The 19,345-nt window shown below is 56.7% G+C and overlaps 1 protein-coding gene across 1 annotated transcript; it reads right to left on the bottom strand.

Annotated features, from left to right (window-relative positions):
* Positions 1 to 8,809: 8,809 nt before the first annotated feature.
* AK1 (adenylate kinase 1) lies at positions 8,810 to 17,829 on the bottom strand. The gene is made up of 7 exons (XM_055323437.1): positions 17,687 to 17,829; positions 14,825 to 14,863; positions 13,216 to 13,251; positions 12,871 to 13,034; positions 12,054 to 12,170; positions 9,295 to 9,486; positions 8,810 to 9,047 (listed from the first exon to the last, which is right to left on the bottom strand). Exons 2-7 carry the CDS (start codon positions 14,829 to 14,831, stop codon positions 8,979 to 8,981), a joined length of 585 nt encoding a protein of 194 aa, XP_055179412.1. The 5' UTR covers positions 14,832 to 14,863; positions 17,687 to 17,829; the 3' UTR covers positions 8,810 to 8,978.
* Between the last annotated feature and the right edge of the window lie 1,516 nt (positions 17,830 to 19,345).

Below are 19,345 nucleotides of genomic sequence, written 5' to 3'. Positions count from 1 at the left end.
AGGCGCAATGCAGGAAGTGGTCGGACTGCTGTGGGACATGCAGGGGTGTGGTGGGGACAGGAAGGCTGGAGAGGCAGACTCTGGGCTGGGTTCTGGAGAGACGCCTTGAATGAAGGCCAAGGAATATCATGGAAGGTCCTGGAGCAGAAGCTGCTGGCTTGGAGAAGACAAATTGTGATATTTGCTGGCAGGACCCACAAACGGGATGAAGCCAGGAGTCCTTTCTTTTTATACTTGTCCTGGGTCCCAGATGGAGAAATGGAGGCCCAGGGAGGGAGGAGAAGGCAGGAGCCCTGGGTGCCTCTGGAGGGAGCAGAGCAGCAGTGTGTTTGTCCCTACAGGAGCTGATACAGGGGAGGGAAGGGCAGGTGTGGCTCCTTGGATGGGGACTGGGAGAAGGTTCGCTGTGGGGCCCTGGAGCCAGTTTCTAGCCAGCCATGCGTGCGGGGTCACAGGAGGCCCTCCATGCCCTGCAAGCGGGAAGGCCGTGATGGGGAGGATGGGGCCATCCCGGGAGTGACAGCTCCTCTACCTGTTCCTGTGGGTGCAGAGATGGGGGGTGGCCCTTCAAGGCAAAGGGCAGGGATGATGGAGGGGGCTGGGAGGTTTCCCCGAGGCCCTCTGAACAGGGTCTGTACCCCAGGGGACAGTTAACCCGGCCTCAGGGGCCGAACTCCCCAGTGCCCCAGGCCCCACCCTAGGCAGTCGGTGGCCTTATCAGCTCTGAATCCTCACAGCCACCCCTGGAGGCCAGTGACATTAAACCATTTACGGAAGAGGAACCCGAGGCTCCCTGAAGTTTACGTGACCCCCAGCAGGCAAGTGGAGACCTCAAGACTGCCTGGCTCCAAGCTCACCTCCTTTTCTGCTAAATGTGGAGCAGACCCATGTCGCCGTGGTTGTGGGTGTCACCGCGTGAGGGATATCCAGGGCCATAGCAGGGACCCCATGGGAGGCCCTCCCCAAAACTTCCTCCTTCCCATTACCCACCCCCACTCCATGCTGCACAATCCATCCCCACACACTTTATACACAAGACCCACTGGATTCTCTAGAAAGCAAGAGAGGCTATAGGCAGACCCAAGAAAGAACATACAGGAAGCTTCCAAAAATAGAAAAAACCTACAGGCAGTTAGAGGAGGGCCTGGAGCCCCAACCCCAGGAGGAAGGAGATTGGGACCCGCCCCCCTCTAACTGTGGAGAGGAGGTCACCCTGCAGCTCCCTAGCACCTCAGACCTCCACACCACTTCTAGCCTGTGTGGAGTCATGTTGTGTGAGTCTCTCCACTTGACTAGAAGCCCCTTGAGGGGGCACTTTTTGTCTACACTGCAGGGTCCCCAGCACAGAGCCCAGGACCCTTTGGGCCTTAAGATCTGTTTATTGAAAGCATGAAGTACCAGGAAGGTAAGGCAGGGGTGGAGGCCAAGGAGGCACAGGGCATTTGGGGTACAAAGAGGCAGGTCTCACTCATGTTCTCTAGTAGAAGAGGCCAGTCCTCCGTCTGGGTCGTCTCTCCCTGGGAAGCTTGACAGTCATATGGTCTCACGGCTGGGGACAGACTTGGGGTTAACCACCTTTCATCTTTCCTCCCCCTCAGCCCTGCACAGATCACAGAGAGGAATGAGGAGGAGGAGGAAGAGTGGGAGGGGGACCGGGAGGAGGATTCATCCCTGCAGATTCACTGTGAGTTAGTGGCCTCCATGCACTGAAGGCTGCAGCCCTGACCAGGCCCTGTCCAGGCCAAGGGTGGTCATGGTCCACACTATGGTCCCTTGTGGTTCCCTTACACCCTGTCCACACCTGGGTAAACAGATCCTTCATTAAATTCTCAAATTATCCCACTGGAGCGTGCCATCTGTTTCCTGCCGGGGCTCTGGCTGATACAGACGATCTCAGGTGCCGCCTAGCCACACGCCAAAGAGACACATGGCCGATGGCCAGGGCCCTGTGTCCTGACTCCACAGTGGGCAGGTGCATAAATCCTGCTCCTTCCTCCTCCTGGCTTGCTGCGGGGCCAGGGCCACGGGAAGGGACAGAGCACGTCTACCCTGGCCACTAGCCACAGGAGGAATTTTAGGCAGTCCCCCGGGAGGCCCCCAGGCGGCTGTCTGTCTCCGGCACCGGCCTGGAGCCAGAGGCTGCTGAGAACATCAGGGATGACCCCACCAAGGACAAGGGAGAAAGTGGGTAAACAGGAATGAGAGCACGGGACTGGGAGTCAGGGTGCCCAGGGTGTCACTCTGTCTTAGGCGGCCTCTGGTAAAACCTTTCTACATTCTGGATCTCAGTTTCTTTACTTGCACAATGGGAGGACAGCCTGAGCCTGGAAAAGCTCGAAGTCAAGATTCAGAATCACCCCGCCATTCACAAGCTTGTCCAGCTCTGTGCCGAGAGCCAACTTACAGCCACCGAATAGGGTGACACTGTCATGTGTCCATTTTACAGGGCAGGAAACAGACTCGGGCATGCATGGCCACAGGACTGGGGAGAAGCAGAGGATAATTCAAATCTGGGCCCATATTTCCTCCCATAGCTTCCAGAACATTCCATCTTGGTGTTCTTCCCACCTCCCTGGTCACCTTATCTGCCCCCATGCTGGTTCCTCCTCATCCTCCCATGCTCGGCTCTTGGGCCTCTTCCTTTCTCTGTTTACACTCATTCCCAGGTCAGGTTTTTTTGTTTTGTTTTGTTTTTCCCCCCAAGATTTTATTTATTTATTTATTTATTTATTTATTTATTTATTTATTTGACACACAGAGAGAGGCAGAGACACAGGCAGAAGGAGAAACAGGCTCCCTGCAAGGAGCCCGAAGTGGGACTCGATCCCGGATCCTGGGATCATGCCCTGAGCCAAAGGCAGACACTTAACCACTGAGCCACCCAGGCGCTCCCTAGGCCAGGTTTTCACAAACCTTTGAGACCATGAAGTTGTGTCCCAACACAAACCCTGGGACTTGGGCTCCGACAGTTGCATTGTTTTGTGAACGTGTATATATACCCTTATGATGCTTATCCCTCTTGTCTCGTTTCCTTTCAAATACTGATCACAAGCCACTCTATTGATTTCATGACCCACCAGTGGGTCTTGGCCATAAAATACCATGCCTTAGTTCCCTGCCACTCCAAGTGTGGGCTTAGGATCTCCCGAGAGCTTCTCTCCAGCTCTGACCCAGAGACTTGCTGGCTCAGAGCCTGCAATTTTCTCAAGACCCCCCGGGCATCCGTGGACACTTTAAATTTGAGAAGTGCTGTTCTGGGTGCCCTCATCCAAATAAATGGCTTTAAGTACCATCTCTATATACTGATGGCTTTCTATTTCCAGTCAGAACTCTCCCCCAGGCTCCAGGCTCCTGGACGTCAAATAAGCAGCTCAGACGTCATGCATCCCAAACCACATGCTGTTGGTTCTTCTGCCAACCCCTCCTGCCTCAGTGTCTCCATCTGAGACCATAACAGATTCCCTCCTCTCATTGCTCAAGCCCTGAGGTGGACGTTGACTCTCACTCCCCCTGCCCATCCAACCTACAAGCGAATCTTGTCAGTGGCTCACCCAATTTCCCAGTGTTCGTGGGGTCCCACCACAGCTACCACCCTGGTCACCACCAGCACCTCCTAGAATATTGTAGTCACCTCCTTACAGAGTTTCCTTGCTGCCACGCTTACCCCAGCCCATTCTGCACACAGTAAAGGGAGGCAGTTAAAGTTGAGCCAAGTTCCATCCTCCTGCTCAGCACCTATCTTGGGTCACCATCTCACTCAGTGTAAAAGCCAGAGCCCCTCAAATGGCCAGCTAGGTTTCACCTGTCCCATCTCCAACCTCACCTTCTGCTCTGCTCTATCTTGTTCCCCAAACTCCAGCAGAACTGGCCTCCTTGCTGTTCCTGGAATGTGCCAGGCACACACCCACCCCAGGGCCTTTGCACTTGCTAGTCCCTCTTCCCCTAGATAACCACAGGGCTTTAAGTCACAGATCAAATGTCCCATGGTCAGTGAGGACTTCCCTGACCATGGCATTCAAAATAGCCCCCTCCCCACATCAGCAATTATTCTCAATCTGACACGCTATATATTGTGTGTGTTTGTTTTTGTTTTGTTGTTTTGTCTGTCTCCACCTCTAGAAGTTCCATGAGGGCACGGGCCTTGCTTTGTTCACTGCCCAATACCCATCACTTCAAATAGTGCCTGGCCTGTGGGACGTGTTTGAGAAGTACTGATAAAATAAATGAATGGGCTAGCAGCTCAAGGTTGTAGCTCAAGGTTGTGATTCTGAGGCCTCAGGGTGTGGGTGTTGGAGGCATTCTGAGCCCAAGGACAGGGTCTCTGAGAGGGAGAATGTTTCTTCATGGGGACATGGTGGTCATGAGGGTCAGTGGTACTGCCAGACTCTGCTCTGTTCTAGAAGAGAGAAGTCCCTCAGATTCTCCTTCTCATTCCCCAAGGACAGGTACCTGCTGCCTTCTGAATGTTGGCCTTTCTGATGAAATCTGCTCCCCAGGGTCCAAAGAACCCTTGATGACCACCTAGGAGGCAGGAGAATTCACTGGGTCAGGATTCTAGAACCTCTAAGTTGTAAGGCTCAGAGTGCATAGAAAGAAAGGTGAGGCCCACGGAGGAGAGAGACTCACCCAGCACTCCTTGAACCGTAGAGGGCAACACAGGCAGGAGACACTGCACCAGAGGACTGAGAAGGGGGCAGAAGCAGGAGAAGCAGGTGAGGGTCTAGCCCAGTACCCCTGCCTTGCTGTGTGGCCTGGGGCAAGTCATACAACCTCCCTGGGTCAGCTTCCCCCATAAGGAAGCCCTGAGCTCACAGGCTGCACATGTGCAGTAGGGCCCTGGCCCCCACCCCTCCGAAGCCCCCCCACTGTGGAGCCGCCAGGCCTTCCTGTTTACTCCAGGCCCCTCTTGAGGCTGGGAGGCGGCAGCCTTGGCCTCCTCTGCTCCCTGCTTCCTTCCTCTCCCACTTCAGTGCCTCTGGCCAGGCCCTCAGGGCCCTCCAGGCCAAGACTTGGGGGCGCAGTCCAGGGGGGGCATCTGAGGCCACCACCCCCGCCGAGTATTCTCTCTCTCTCTGAGATCCTAAGGTCTCTGGCTGGTCAGAATGTTCCGGCACTTTGGGACAAGCCATTGCCTGGAGCATCCCTAGAGACGCAAAGAGTGACATTTATGACTGTCTCCTGCCCGGTCCTGATGCCACGCCCACCTCCCAGCCCACAGGAGCCCAGGAGCAGGTGACCCTGGAGACGTCCCCTGCTCCCCGCCCTTGGACCAGCAGCCCAGCCTCACTGGTCAGACCAGCCCTGCTGAAGCAGAATGAGCTTCCTAAGCAGAAGCGGGAGATTTGTGTGCACTTGTAGTCTGGGCGCCCCACAGTCCTGGCCTTCCTGAGGGATGCCCGGGTGGCTCAGTGGGCAAAGCGCCTGCCTTCAGCTCAGGTCCTGATCTCAGGGTCCCGGGATCGAGATCGAGCCCCGTGTTGGGCTCCCTGCTCAGCAGGGAATCTGCTTCTCTCTCTGCCTCTCCCCTGCTCATGTTCTCTCTCTCTTTCAAATAAAAAACAAAATGAAAAAAATTAAAAAGGCTCTACTGAGCCTCACCTCTTAGGTGTTCTTGCCCCAGAGGCTGAGCCTGAATCTATGAAGCTTTACAACTAACTTCCAGTGTACAAGAAATTTAGGGGATGGAGGAGCAAGCCGGATGACACCAGGAGGAAGCAAAGGATGAATCTGGAAGGAGTTTTCTGCAGGACAGCTGGTGCCTCCACAGGCTGTTGTGACAGCCATTCCAGGCTGAAAGAGGTCTGACAGATGATTGCAACCAAGTGCATGTGTGATCCCGGGTTTACCCTGATTTGAACAAAGACCCATCTTGGGGACAATTGGGCAAAACTGCATGTGAGCTGATTATCCTATATTACGAAATTATCATTAACTTAGTATTATTGGGGACACCTGGGTGGCTCAGTGATTGAGTGTCTGCCTTTGGCTCGGGGTGTGATCCCGGGATCTAAGATGGAGTAACATGTTGGGCTCCCTGCACGGAGCCTGCTTCTCTCTCTGCCTGTGTCTCTGCCTCTCTCTCTGGCTCTCTCTGTGTCTCTCATGAATAAATAAATCTTAAAAAAAAAAAACAAAAGCAAAAACAGTATTATTGAAACTCTGAGCTGCAGTTATGTAGGAAGATGCCCTTATTCTTCAGAATCATACTTTAGGGGTGAAGTTTTTCTCGTATCTGTAATTTACTGTAAATACTCGGTCGAAAGCAAAACAATAATGAAGGGAATATAGGGAAATAAAAGTTACTAAATGTTGGTGACAGGTGTTATATTATTTCCTCCAATTTTCTGTTCCAAATTTTTTTTTTAAAAATAGTTTTTAAACTTTTTTTTTTTTTTTTTGGAGAGAGAGTGGAGTGGGAGAGGCATGGAGGGGCAGAGGGAGAAAGAGAGGGAAAGAATCCTCAAGCGGACTCCCCACTGAATGTGGAACCAGACACAGGGCTCGATCCCACAACCCTTAAATCATGACCTGAGCTGACATCAAGATTCAGATGCTTAACCAACTAAGCCACCCAAGCACCCTCCCTCCCCCAAGAAAACCTCTTTCTGAGCCTCCCATGACCCTTAGGGGAGAGATTAGATACTTGGTTCAGCATTTAAGGCCCTGCAAATCTGGCCTTGTCTTTTGCTACTGCACCCCCTCTCACCTGCATCCCACCCAACAGGCTTCTGTGCCTCTGCAGAGCTATTCCCTTTACCCTTCCATGACCTCTCTAATGGTGAAGTGAGCTCCTAGGTATCTACAAGGCCCCACTACAGATCTCCACCTCAAGGAACCGGCTGCCAGCAGGAGCCCCTCTGAGTCTGTGCACTCAGCTGCCCAGACTGGTCTCAGTTTTGTGACCACGGCCCCCTCCTCTTGCTGAGGGGCCATATCACAGCAGGTGGGGGCTTATGAGCCTCTGCTTGCCAGCATGGCTGGGGCTCTGGAAAATTGCTAAGTGAATGAACACGCATAAAGGAAACCCTCGAAGAGAGGTCTGTGGTGGCAAGGATGGGGTGGTGGTTACTGGTGCTTTTACATTTGTGTATGTCTCTGTGTGTGTTTTCAAGTTTTCAGCTTGTTTTTTAAGTGAATAAAGTAACTCTGCAGCCAGCAGTAGTTTGAGTCAGCTTAGGTTTTCATTAAACTGGACACACCTGATTCGATGATGCTATAATTAAAAATAATAAAGATCATGAAGATGTTTCTGTCAGGTGAGTTCTCTAGCTATTATCTCTGGCATGTCTTTCCCGCTCATCCTCACGCTGATCCGACAACCCTGAGCTAGAAGGTGTGTACGTGCATGGGTGCGTGTGTGTATGTGTGTGCATGTGCATGCGTGTGCGCACACATTAACCTGCTTGGATGGATGTGACCTGGAGACTCGGTGGTAGAAGGTCACAGAGCGACTGAGGCTCCCCCTTGCACTGCAGGGCAGAGGGCTTTCCTGCGCGTCTACCCAAGCCAGAGGGCTCATCCCCATGTGATGCCTGCTTTCTACCTCCCCTGGGCTCTCATTTATTTGTTCTGTGTTCTTATTTCAATAGACCCACTTTTATAACTTAAATATGTTTTATTTTAAAGGAAAGTTTCGGGGCAGCCTGGGTGGCTCAGCGGTTTAGCGCCGCCTGCAGCCCAGGGCCTGATCCTGGGATCCCAGTATCGAGTCCCACATCGGGCTCCCTGCATGGAGCCTACTTCTCCCTCTGCCTGTGTCTCTGCCTCTCTCTCTCTGTGTGTCTCTCATGAATAAATAAATAAAATCTTTTAAAAAAATAAATAAAGTTTCAATAACTAATGTAGATGGAAAACCAGCCACACTTGCCATAAAGAAAAGGGGATGCAGCATGGGCACAATCAGCCCCATGTGGGGTTTTGTTTTGGCCCAGTGTGACCCGCTGAAGGCCCTCTTGGCTCTAGAGGAGTCAGCCTGGGCTGGGACAGGTGTTAAGGATACGTGAGCACCAAGTTGAACCTTTCTCGGTGATGAGGTCAGAGTGAAAGAACAGGAAAGGGAAGCGAGTTCTCCCCCCGGGGATTCTGGGACACCCCAGCCCTGCTCATCCCCAAGGCCGCTCTGATCTCAGTTCCCACAGCCATGATGACCAACAGCCTATACCCTCATCCAGTGTGTCCTCATCCTATCCTTGAGGGGTGGGGGTCTCAGGAGGCATGGACCCTAACTCAGATTTGGAAACGGGCTCAGAAAGGGCAGGTTGTGATTTGTCTGGGGACATCATGGTGGGAGATCCTCCACGTCTCACCTCCTCAGGGAGGTACCACTGACCATTCATCTCGATGCCCTTTTCAGACACTCAGAGTTTCTTTTACCCAGGAAGCCAATTCAACACCCACCCTGACAGCTGATGTGTGCCACCCTGCTGCCCTGGAAGCTCCTCAAAGCCCATGACCTCGCTGCCTATTGCACACAGGCCCCAGTGGCATTAAGCACAGAAAACACGCTCAGATTGATGAGGGGTCAGAGCCAAGGCCACACAGCAAGGACCTGGAGGAACCCAGGTCGGGCTCGGCTGTGCCTGACAATCCGTCTCTGAGAGCAAGGATCCTGCCTCAGTCACCCTGGCCCCCCAGACTCCCCAGGCCCTGGGTGAGGAAGGGCCCTGGGTCTTCCTGTGGTACTAGGGGGAAGGCAGCTGGCCAAGGTGGGCTGAGGGGCCCGAGGGAGCCCGGGAGGGTGAGGGACTAGGAGAGGCCATCCCATGTGGATCAACTCCAGTGAAAGCAAAGAAAAAGGAATAAGACCGAATGTCCTTGGAAATTCCTTTAGTGCTTGGCTGTCCATGAAAACAGGATAAAGTGGCTTCCTCTGTCTGTGCTCCAGCCGGGCAGGGTGGAGGCGCTGAGCCCAGGCCAGGACAGCCTCAGGCAGGACAGGGGTGGGGCGGGGCTCGGCTGGGGAAGGGGCTCTGGGACTGCTACTTGAGGGCATCCAGGTGGTTGCAGACTTGGGAGAAGACATTATCCACGGAGCCTTCAGCATTGACCTGTGGGGAGAGCACCGGAGGGGCAGAGGGGACGGGGAGGTCTGGGCGGGCCCACCGAGGCAGGGGCTCACTCCCCGCAGGGGCCTGGCCTGGCTGCAGAGCTCGGAGCCCTGCCACAAGGGGCAGCAGCCCATCACCGCGCCACTGGGGGAACCAAAGGAGGGCTGGCCCCAGGTCACCGGGATTTTGGCCACCCCGAGCAAAAACCCGGTTTCCCAGGGCCCCCCGCGGCCTGCAGAGGGCGCACCTTGCGTACGATGCCACGTTTCTCATAAAAGGCAATGACAGGTTCTGTGGCCTTGTAGTAGGTCTCCAACCGCTTCTTGATGGTCTCCTCATTGTCATCCACTCGCCCGCTGGTCTCTCCACGCTTCAGGAGCCGCTGGGTCATGGTCTCTGGGCCTGCGTCCACATACAGCAGCAGCGTGGGCTGTCCAATCTGCAGGTGGAGCAGTACTCATAGGGGCCCCATTCCTGCCCCTGGGCCACCTCCACCCTGTCCTCCCGCATCCCAGGCCCCACCTGAGACCCACTCAGACCTCCAAGCCTTTCCCCAAGGCAGCCTGAGGGACCTTCCAAAAACCACTGCCCTGCTCCCCACCTCTCCCATGGCTCCCCAGTGCCTTCAGAGGACGGCTTCCTGCCCTCCTCATCTTGTGTTTCCCACTCCTTGGCTCTCCTTGCTTCAGCCACGTGGACTCTGTAGTCTGGGCTCTCGTCAGCCTCCTCCCACGCCAGGCCGTTGCTCATGCCAGAAACTGGCCTCAATACCAAGGCAGGCCTTCAGTGCTGGCCTTCAGATTGGAACAAAAATCTCGTTCCTCCAGGGCAGTCTTCCCGGATGCTACCCCCACCACCATTCCCAGCTCCCTGCGGGAACCCCACCACCACCACCCCGTTTTCCTGCTGGGCATCTGTTTCAGGCAGCTCAGAGCCATCTTCCCTGAGGCCTACCTTTTCCAGCTGGACTCTCTGTGGCCCAGAGAAGGAGAATGGACTCCCTGGCTTTGGAGGCCTCCAGCCAGGCCTGAACACCATTTCCCACATCTGTCCTGGTTGCCCTGTCCCAACCCCCTTTTTAAAAAAATATTTATTTATTTATTTATGATAGACATAGAGAGAGAAAGAGAGAGAGAGAGAGAGAGAGAGAGAGAGAGAGAGAGAGAGGCAGAGACACAGGCAGAAGGAGAAGCAGGCTCCATACAGGGAGCCTGACGCGGGCTCGATCCCGGGACTCCAGGATCGCGCCCTGGGCCAAAGGCAGGCACCAAACCGCTGAGCCACCCAGGGATCTCCTGCCCTGTCCCCTTGATTCTGTTCTCCCCACACCAGCCTGACCCTTCCAGCCAAGTCCATCCTGCCCTCTCCTCCGCCCAGAATGTCTCAGGGGGTATCTGGTGATTTACTTAGTTTCCCTCTCCCCTGCCAGCCAGGGGCCCCTGAGGGCAGCGAGGCATCTGTCTGCACAGCAGAGCTGGGCAAGGACTTGACAAGGGCTGCCTGGAGGGGTGACGGCCCCGCTGAGCTGGGAGTGGTGGTGGTGGGGTTTCTGAACAATGTCATTGTCACTGGAATAAACATTTCATCCCGCAAAGGGTGAGGAGCAAGGCTGACCCATCCTCAGTCGATGAGGCCCTGATGCCCCCTGGTGTCCAGATCTGAGAAGACCAGGTGCCCGGACCCTGGGAGGCCTTGGCAGGGCTGGGCCCTGTGCTGAGTCCACTGCCCACAATAGTGCCAAAAACAGCCCCAGGAGGGAAGGAGACTTTGAGTAATCTCATTTTCCAGGTGTGGCCCTGAGGGTCAGAGATGACATCACACAGCTGGTATGTGTGTGTCACAACCGGACATGCTTCGAGGCTGCCTAGCACCTGACCACAGTGTCCATGCCCTCCTAATCTGAAGGAAGCCCAGCCAACTTCCATTTTCAAAGATAGGGAAACTGAGGCCCATGATAGGGTAGACACTTTCTTGAAGTCCTGCAGGCACTTAAAGGTCAGGAAATACAATCTCCTACCTCTGGATGAGGCTCAAAGCTATGGAAACTCAATGATAGCCCCAGTCTTGCAGGCTTGGGAAGTGGGAGTTGAGGGACTGGTCCTGCTCCAGCCTACTGGGATCTACTAAGAGGCCCTCCTTGAGCCCGCCCTACCTCTTGCTACTCCCCCTCCCCTTGCAGCTCTGTTTCCCTAGTATGACCTGTGACACCAGAGGCATGGGGGTAGGGGTGTACAGCCCTGTGTGCAAGTGTGCTGTATCAGTGTGCATGCACTGTGTGAGCATGTGTGTATGTATACTGCCAGATGTGTGTGCACATGCATGCATGCCTGTGCACATGTGTGTCTGTCCGTGGCTTTGTGCACACTGTGTGTGCTCTGTATGTGCTCACATGTACATGTGCTTGTGTGCCTGTGTGTTTGGGAAAGGTGTCCCCCACCCCATTTTCCTGCTGGGCATCTGTTTCAGGCAGCTCAGAGCCATCTTCCTTGAGGCCTACCTTTTCCAGCTGGATTCCCTGTGGCCCAGAGGAGACTGGACTCTCTGGCCTCAGGAGCCTCCAGCCAGGTCTGAACCCTTTCCCACATCTGTCCTGGTTGCCCTGCCCCCCAGCTGACCCTTCCAGCCCAGTCCATCCTGCTCCCTGCCCCTCTGCCTACATGTTTATAAGATGCCAAGCCCCACTTCTGAAGGGTACATTCTCTCTCATCGCCATTCTGCTCCATAAGGCAGCCGCCAACTCTCTCCCCCTATTTTGCAAATGGGGACACTGATGAGGTTCCAGGAGGCAAAATGATTGGCCGAAGGTCTGCTGAGCCAGAACCTGAGCTCAGGTTTGTGAGCTCTCCAGTCTGTGCTTCCTCTTCTTAAACTCTTCCCTGGTTGCCCTCCTCACCCTTCTCCCCTCCCCGACCCCACAATCAGTCTCTCTCTCTGGCCATAATGGCAGCCTCTGCCTGGCTCCCCCACCTCACAGCTCCCAAATGTACCCAGCAGGTTGCACCTTACCCTCCGCTCAAACTCCTCTCCCTGCTGTACCTCCCGAGGGTAGCCATCGATCAGGAAGCCTTTGGAAGTATCTACCTTGGCCACCATGGCATCTCGGAGCATGTCCAACACTGTCTCCTGGGGGCACAGGAAAAGATGGCGGGGGTCATGAGCTCCTTCCCCTATCTCTTCCTCCAGGCCTCTGCCCTAATAAAGGTGTTCCAAACAAGCCTCCCTCTCCAGGAAGCCTCCTTTGACTGTGAGCACTTGACTGGTTGATCAAATCATTCATTCATCCATCCATTTGTTCAACAGTATGTACTGAATCCCTCCTCTCAGCCAGCTCCTGCCCAGGAGGACCATGGGAACAAAGCAGAACCTCCTCAAGAAGCTCACAGTGTGGTGATGTTGATTAATCAATTTCCAAGCATGACATAGGTTGAATGGGCAAAGAAGGAGGGCTTTTGTAGTTATAAGATTGGGGGTCTAAGCTCAAATCTGTGGAGCCAGGAATGTCTGAAAGGAGGAGGAAAGAACATTCCAGGCAGGAAGGAGTATGATGAGATTGACAGGACAGAAAGGCCAGGGCAGCTGGAAGGTGGAAAGTTGGGGTGGGGTAGGGTGAGTGGGTAATGTGAGGCTGAAGGGGTCAGCAGGGCAGGGTCCTCAGAGCTCTGGGAGCTTCTAGAAGGAATTTCCCACCAACGGCAATGGGGACTAGAGCAGGAGTGTTTGGAGCCGGGGAAGATCAAGGCAGCATTGCCAGGGCATCATGGGCTTTGCTGGCTGGAGCCCGCTCAGGGCCACCATCACCCCCCACCCCACCGGGCCCACTCACCAGTGGCACCAGCTGCCCCTTCTCCATGATTTCCGACAGCATCTTGCCCCTGGCCGAGCCTGAGCTGACCTCGGCCCTCAGGAGGTCCCCGGTGGAGAGGTGGGTGTAGCCGTACTTCTGCACAATCTTCTCACACTGGGTGCCCTTCCCTGAGCCGGGCCCTCCTGCAAGCGCCCACCCATTCGGAAGCCCCATGAAATGGGAGCTGCTGCAGGGACAGGATCTGCCCAGATCACCCAGTGAAGGAGGGGCGGAGCCCGGGGTGCAGCCCCCAGGCCCAGGCTCCCACAGACACCTGCAAAGAGCCTCCCTGCTTGCTGTCTTACCCGCCTGCCTTGGACTCACCCACCACAAAGATGATTTTGGTTTTCTTCAGCTTCTCTGCGGAAGAGAAAAGGGGAGCAGGGTTCAGTCACTCACTTGACAAATAGCCAGAAGCACCTCTGGAATCCCAGGCCCGTGCCAGGCCTTAGGCAGAGGGACAGACACGGCTCCTGCTTCTGCCCAGAGTGTCCGGTGACAGGGGAGCAAAGCTCAGCGGTCAGGGAAGGGGGGGGGGTATTCCAGGCAGAAGAACCAGCACAGGCAGAGGCCTGGAGGCTCCAGACTTGGCACAGGCTGAGGACCACTCCAAGGGGCTCAGAGGCCACCCCTCACCGCCCCTCCCTGTGGGCAGCTGGGCTGCAGCGGGTCACCTCTGGCCTTAGAGTCTTCCATGTTGCAGTGGTTTCTGGAGCAGTAGGCACCCATGGTCCTGTTCTCCCGTGTCCCCTAGCCTTCCCCTCCCAGACCCTGGGCCTGCCCATTGCCCGCCTTCTCTGGGCAGCACAAGTATGGAGTTGGCAACCGCAATATATGTTGCCCTGGAGACTGTTGCCAGGGAAGAGGGCTGCGGTGGGCATGTAGAACCCTTGCCCAGAGAGGGAGGTGAACTCAGGCTGCAGCCTCTGCCTTGCCAGCCCTTAGAACTCAGCAAGACCCCAGCCTCACCAGACAAGGGAAACAGGCTTGTAGAGGCCAGGGCCTGCTCTGAGGATGCCGGGCCTGGAACTGGAACCTGGGCCCTGTTCCCAGACTGCTCAGCCTTGCCCTCTTCTCAGGCAAGTAGGCCCTCACTATGTCACCTTAGGCAAGGATCCCCACCCCTCCCTGGCTCTCTGTCCCTCCCAAGGAAGGCCTGGCAGCTCCCAGGGGCCCTCTGGCCCTGAGGCTGGAGGCCTAGAGGACCTGTCAGAAGAACAACTCCTTGTGTGGGTTCCCATCAACTGCCTGCCAAGTGCCTGCCAAGTGCTGGGTACAACCTGGGGGTGGGGGGAGGCCACACCCCAGGGCCAGCTGATGTCTGGGGCCCAAGGGGAAGAAGGGTGACCCAGGCAGCAGCAGCAGGCTCCTTTAAGAGCCGCCCAGGCTGAGGCACAACACCAAGGATGGGGCGGTGAAACTGCCAGGAGGCAGGCCAGCCAGGCACCCTGCTGGCTGCACGTCTCCCTCCTGTCCAGGCCCAGAGCAGCCAGGAGGGCCCACAGTGTTCTCAAGACCCACCCCCTCTGGACAACAGGGGAACTGAGTCCCACAGAGGGGCTAGACCTCACCTCGTCCTTGTCAGGCTTGGCATTTGTACACTTGGGGCCCATCCCCAGGGCCAGCCACCCCCTTGCCAGCACCCACCCTTTCTAGAAAGAGGCAGGGATTCAGCTCTATAAATATCAGCGTAGGAGGTGAGCTATGGGGCCCTCAGGAGCCTCACGGAGGCCTCATTGCTTCTAAAATTAATCTTGGAGCTGGCAGATCCCATGAGATGCCTGAGGAAGATGCTGGAGGCTCCCAGGCAGGGCCCTCTGGCAGCCCCAGAACCTCCTCCAACCCTTCTCAGAACGTCTCCTGAAAGCACACCCCCTTGACAGATGGGCACACTGAGGCCCAGGCAGTGAGCAGGAAAGAAGAGCCTCGGTACCTTCCATCCTGCTGAGGTCCGGGGAGCCGAGTCAGCACACTGCAAGACAAGGGTACAGGCAGGGCAGGTGAGGGGGACCTTCCTCCACCTGCCCTGCTCCTGCCAGGCTGCATGGTATGCGCCAGGCCCTGACGCTCCCAAGGGTACAGGGCAGGGAAGGCCCCGAATGTTGGGTGACCTTGGGAAAGTCACCTTTCCTCGGTGTGCTTCCGCGGCCTTGCCTGCAACAACAGGGCGGCAGCCCCTTCCCGTTCACCTCTTCCCGCTGGAGGAGCCAGTGGTGAGGACAGTCCTCAGGGACACCAACAGTGGCGTCAGCAACCGCTGAGCGGCTCCCCTAGTTAAGTCCCAGAAAGCAGAAGTCTGCCCAACACCTTGGCAACACTCCCTAGGGCCAGGAGGAAAGCTTGCGGAGGAGAGGCCGGGGTGGGAAGCCCTCTTGAGCTGCATGTGTCTTCCTCTGGGCTGGGATTGGGACAAGGATGCTCAAAGGGACACAGAAGCCTGACAGGGAGGAAGCTGCGGGAGTTGCTCAAGTGGACACAGACCTGGAAAGTTTTCGTGGGGGGGGTCTCACCCCCTCATACGGCCCCTGCACTCTCACCCCCTTAGGATCTTGCTGCACCCCCTGCCTTCCTCTCAGCATGTGAGTCAACCACACCCCCTCTGGGGACCCCACTCTGCTCCAACCTCTCCTTCCACCTAGAGTTGCCACCTACATACCCACCTGCCCTCCCCAAGGCCACCAGCGACCATCACAGCCACTCTTGCCCTGACCTTTGACGCCCAACTCTTAGCCGGCATTCCCTCTGCCTGGCATCCCCCCAACCCCCTTACTTCACCCTCACCCTGTTGGCTTCAGGTTCCCAGGATCCCTGTTTCTGCCCAGCCAAACCTGGCCCTCCCTCCCCAGCCTACGGTCCCTGGACAGGCCTGGAGTGCCCACAGACTCTCCCATGTTCCCAGTTCCATGCCCTGTTGCCCAGCCAGAGGCCCCAGTCTGTGTGAACATCCTTCTCCCACACCCCACTTCACCCCTGCACATGCATACCCCCTCTCTTGCTCCTGAACCACTCTCCGTCCAGCCTGTGTCCTCACCACCACTTCCTTGTTCCAGCCAGGGTGCCTGGCCACTGCCCCAGCCTCCCATGGGTCTTCCTGCCTCCATACCCCACCAGGCAATCTGCAGGATTCTTTCTGGTCAGCATCAGACCACATCGCTCACCTGCTTAAAACCCTTCCATGTGGGGCCCCCTCAGCTCCCAAGATAAGCCTGAGCCCCTAACATGGATGATAGGGCCCAACAACCTGGCTCCTGCCCCCCCCTCTGCAGCCGTAACAGCCACCATTTGAACAGCTTGGAGCTTCCTCACCCCCCATGACTGTGCCCCACCTCCAGACCCTGATGCCTGGATGCTTTTCTCCAGGTGCTACTGTCCAGGATTCAGTTCAGGTGTCACCTCCTCCTGAAAGTCTTCCTGGACTTTGCCCTCCACTCCTGGACTTTTTGCCTTCTTTGAATGCCCCCAGCACTGCACACACCACATGGTATTGGACTGCTCTGTTGTGCAGTTGGCCTATGTGCCCCACCAGACTGGGCCTGGGCCTGGCTCTGGGCAGAGCAGAGGGCCGGGTGCCTCACTCTGTGCTCGGAGCTGTCTTGGAAGGTATTTGAGGCTTAGAGAGGAGCAGAGACTTTCTCCAGAGACTGGCTGGGGTCAGACTCAGGCTGCATTTTCTGCTGCTTTAGGCCTGGCACCCAGTAGGTCTTTGAGCAGTTTTGCTGACTGTCCTGCCACTCGTGGGGCATGAGTTATAGCCTCTTTCCTGCTGAGTGTGCTTAAGGAAGGGTAGAAACAGCCAATGCTCCGAAGCAGCTGGCAAGGGAGGTGGAGGGTCCCAAGGCCAGGGAGAACCTGCGGTGACACCCTGAGGAGTGGCCTCGCACCCACCTTGCCCTGCCTCCTCCCAGTAACCTAAGCCCCTCTGCCCTACTGGCACCTGCTACTTCCTTGGTCCAAAATAACTTGGGTCGTGAGGAGGCCTCCCAGAGGCCAGGGGTCCAGGATGGAGTTGGGTTACCGGCTCAGCACTGAGGCCTTATAAGGCCCCTGGATCCAGGCTGCAGCAGCTCCACTTGAGACTGGGTGGTCTGCCCAGGGGCCTGGGGAACTGAGGCCCAGAAGGACAGTGGCTTAAGGGTTCCTCCTCACTCAGCTGTGTGACCTTGGGCAGCTGGCGTCCCCTCTCTGGGCCTGCACCCCCAGGCCCCATCCTGCTGTTGCTGGAGACTCCTGAGTGAATATCTGAGCGGTGCTCAGAGAAGGTCCCATGTGTTGGCCCCGGGGCTCCCTTAGAGCCCTCGCCCTTTCAGGAGGCTGGGGCAGGGGGCCAAACATCCAGGGGGCTTCCTGCCCCCCCCCCCCCCCCCCCCCGCCCGCCCGCACTCAAAATGACGCGGCAGGATACCTCCTCCAATCTCTTGGGCTCCCGCCGGGTCCTCCAGGGCAGGCGTCGGGCCACAGCCCCCTTCCCTGGGCCCCAGCCGGGAAGTGCCAAGGCAGGGGCCTGGAGCCCCCGGCCCCCCCGGAGTGCCCGCGGGGACAAAGGGGCGTCGGGCTGGAGGCGAGGCGGGAGCGCAGCACACATCCCCCGACCCGGGCACACGCACGGTGGCACGAACACCCGCAGCAGAGCCTGGGAAGGGCAGACCGGCGAACACACGCGGGTCCCGGCCGCCCATACAAACCCGCAGCCGCGCGAGCCGCAAGGCTCCCGACACACGCAGCGCCGCGCCCGGCGCGCCGCCCCCACCCCCGCGGAGGCGCCCCCCGCCCAGGCCCGCAGGCGCGCAGCACTGACCTGGGGGAGGCGTGCGGCGGGCGCCGGGGCCGGTGGTGCCCTGCGCGTCCTCGCCGGCCGCCCGCAAAGGCGACTATTTATAAGGCTGTCAGCAGCGCGCAGCATGCCGGGAGCCAGCGCTCGGGAGGGCAGGGAGGAGGGAAGGAAGGAGGGAGAGGGGCCCGGAGGGAGGGGGCGCCTGGACCCGGGGAGCCCCGCTGGGAGGCCGGAGCCCCGCGCCCCGCCGCGCCCCGCCCCGCCCCGCCCGGGGCATCTTACCCCCGGGGGCTGCGCCTGCAGGGCTTCGCGTCCCGCGCCACCGCCGCCGGTGTACCCACATCACTGCGGGGGGGGGGGGGTAGGGTCGGGTTTCTTCTGTAACAACTGGGGAAACTGAGACTCAGAGACTAGAGGCTCTGCACAAAATCCCGCCACAAATTGTGGGCGAGACAGCAGACCCCAGTGTGGGAGACAACCAATGTATGGATTGGGGGGCAAGGGGGCTTTGCTAGCCAGACCAGGCCCCTGCCCCTCCTGAGATGGTGCCCAGAGGCTCTTGGGCCGAGACTCACCTGGAACTCCTCGTCTCCTGTTAGAAGGGGCCAGAGAATTTCTCTGGGACTGAAACTCTCTCAGGACCCCAAACGCCATTCATGTACCCATTCCCTGGCTAGTGGTTGTATCGGGGATAAAAAATCAGCTCTGCCTCCAATTATCTGCCAGGCAGCTCCCACGAGGTGAGCACGAGCATGTGGGACATGCAGAATGCTGAGTGGGACGCGGGTACCCAGATGGGGGACGGACAATCCCGACAGAACAGCTCCCATTTATGAGCACTCACTGTGCCAGGTGCTGGGCAGGGCGCTGGGCTCACACTGGGCCTGTGGATCCTTAAACACAGTGGAAACTGAGGGTCACGCCTGCAAGATAGCCTGCCTGGGGTCCCCAGTATGAACCTCTGTGAAACCTCTGAACCTGAAACCTCATTTTGGGACAAAAAATTTCATCCAGTGTTAGACGCAGGGATTTCTGAACTATTGAACTGGACAAAGGCGTATATGATGGAGCACAGAGCTGCTGCACCTGTTATTTTTTTTTTAAGATTTTATTTATTCATGAGAGACACACAGAAAGAGGCAGAGACACAGGCAGAGAAGCAGGCTCCCTGCAGGGAGCCTCATGTGGGACTCTATCCCAGGAACACCCTGAGCCGAAGGCAGACACTCAACCACTGAGCCATCCAGGTGCCCTGCACCCCCATTCTTAACAAATAATCAACAAAGGTGATACCGAGAATCACAAATCACAAATCAACAAGTTGATTATTTTCCTAGCAACTGTCATAATGTATTAGAAACCTGACACACTGTAAAATGTCAGTCTCTCTTCAGCCATATGTTTAGAAAACAATTTGTGTGGTCTTCCTAATACTGCAATTTGCTGATAAAGACCCCTGGCTTCCCCTCCTCACTGGACGCAATTTGGGTCGCTCCCCTGAATCTATGCTCCCCAAATTACAGTTCTCAGACCCCAAATAAAGGCTTTTGTTTTATTTCAGTTCTTTCTCTTAGTTCAAATAGGCAGAAGTGATGTGTTCCTTCGTGGAGACCAGCACATAGCAGGAGGTGCTCAATAATGTAGCACGGCAGAGACCAGGACCATGCAGTGTCAGAACTCATG

The sequence above is a fragment of the Nyctereutes procyonoides genome, unplaced genomic scaffold (genome assembly GCF_905146905.1).
Source record: "Nyctereutes procyonoides isolate TBG_1078 unplaced genomic scaffold, NYPRO_anot_genome, whole genome shotgun sequence".
In the NCBI taxonomy this organism is placed as follows: domain Eukaryota; kingdom Metazoa; phylum Chordata; class Mammalia; order Carnivora; family Canidae; genus Nyctereutes; species Nyctereutes procyonoides.
This window is presented reverse-complemented; position numbering and strand designations above follow the sequence as displayed.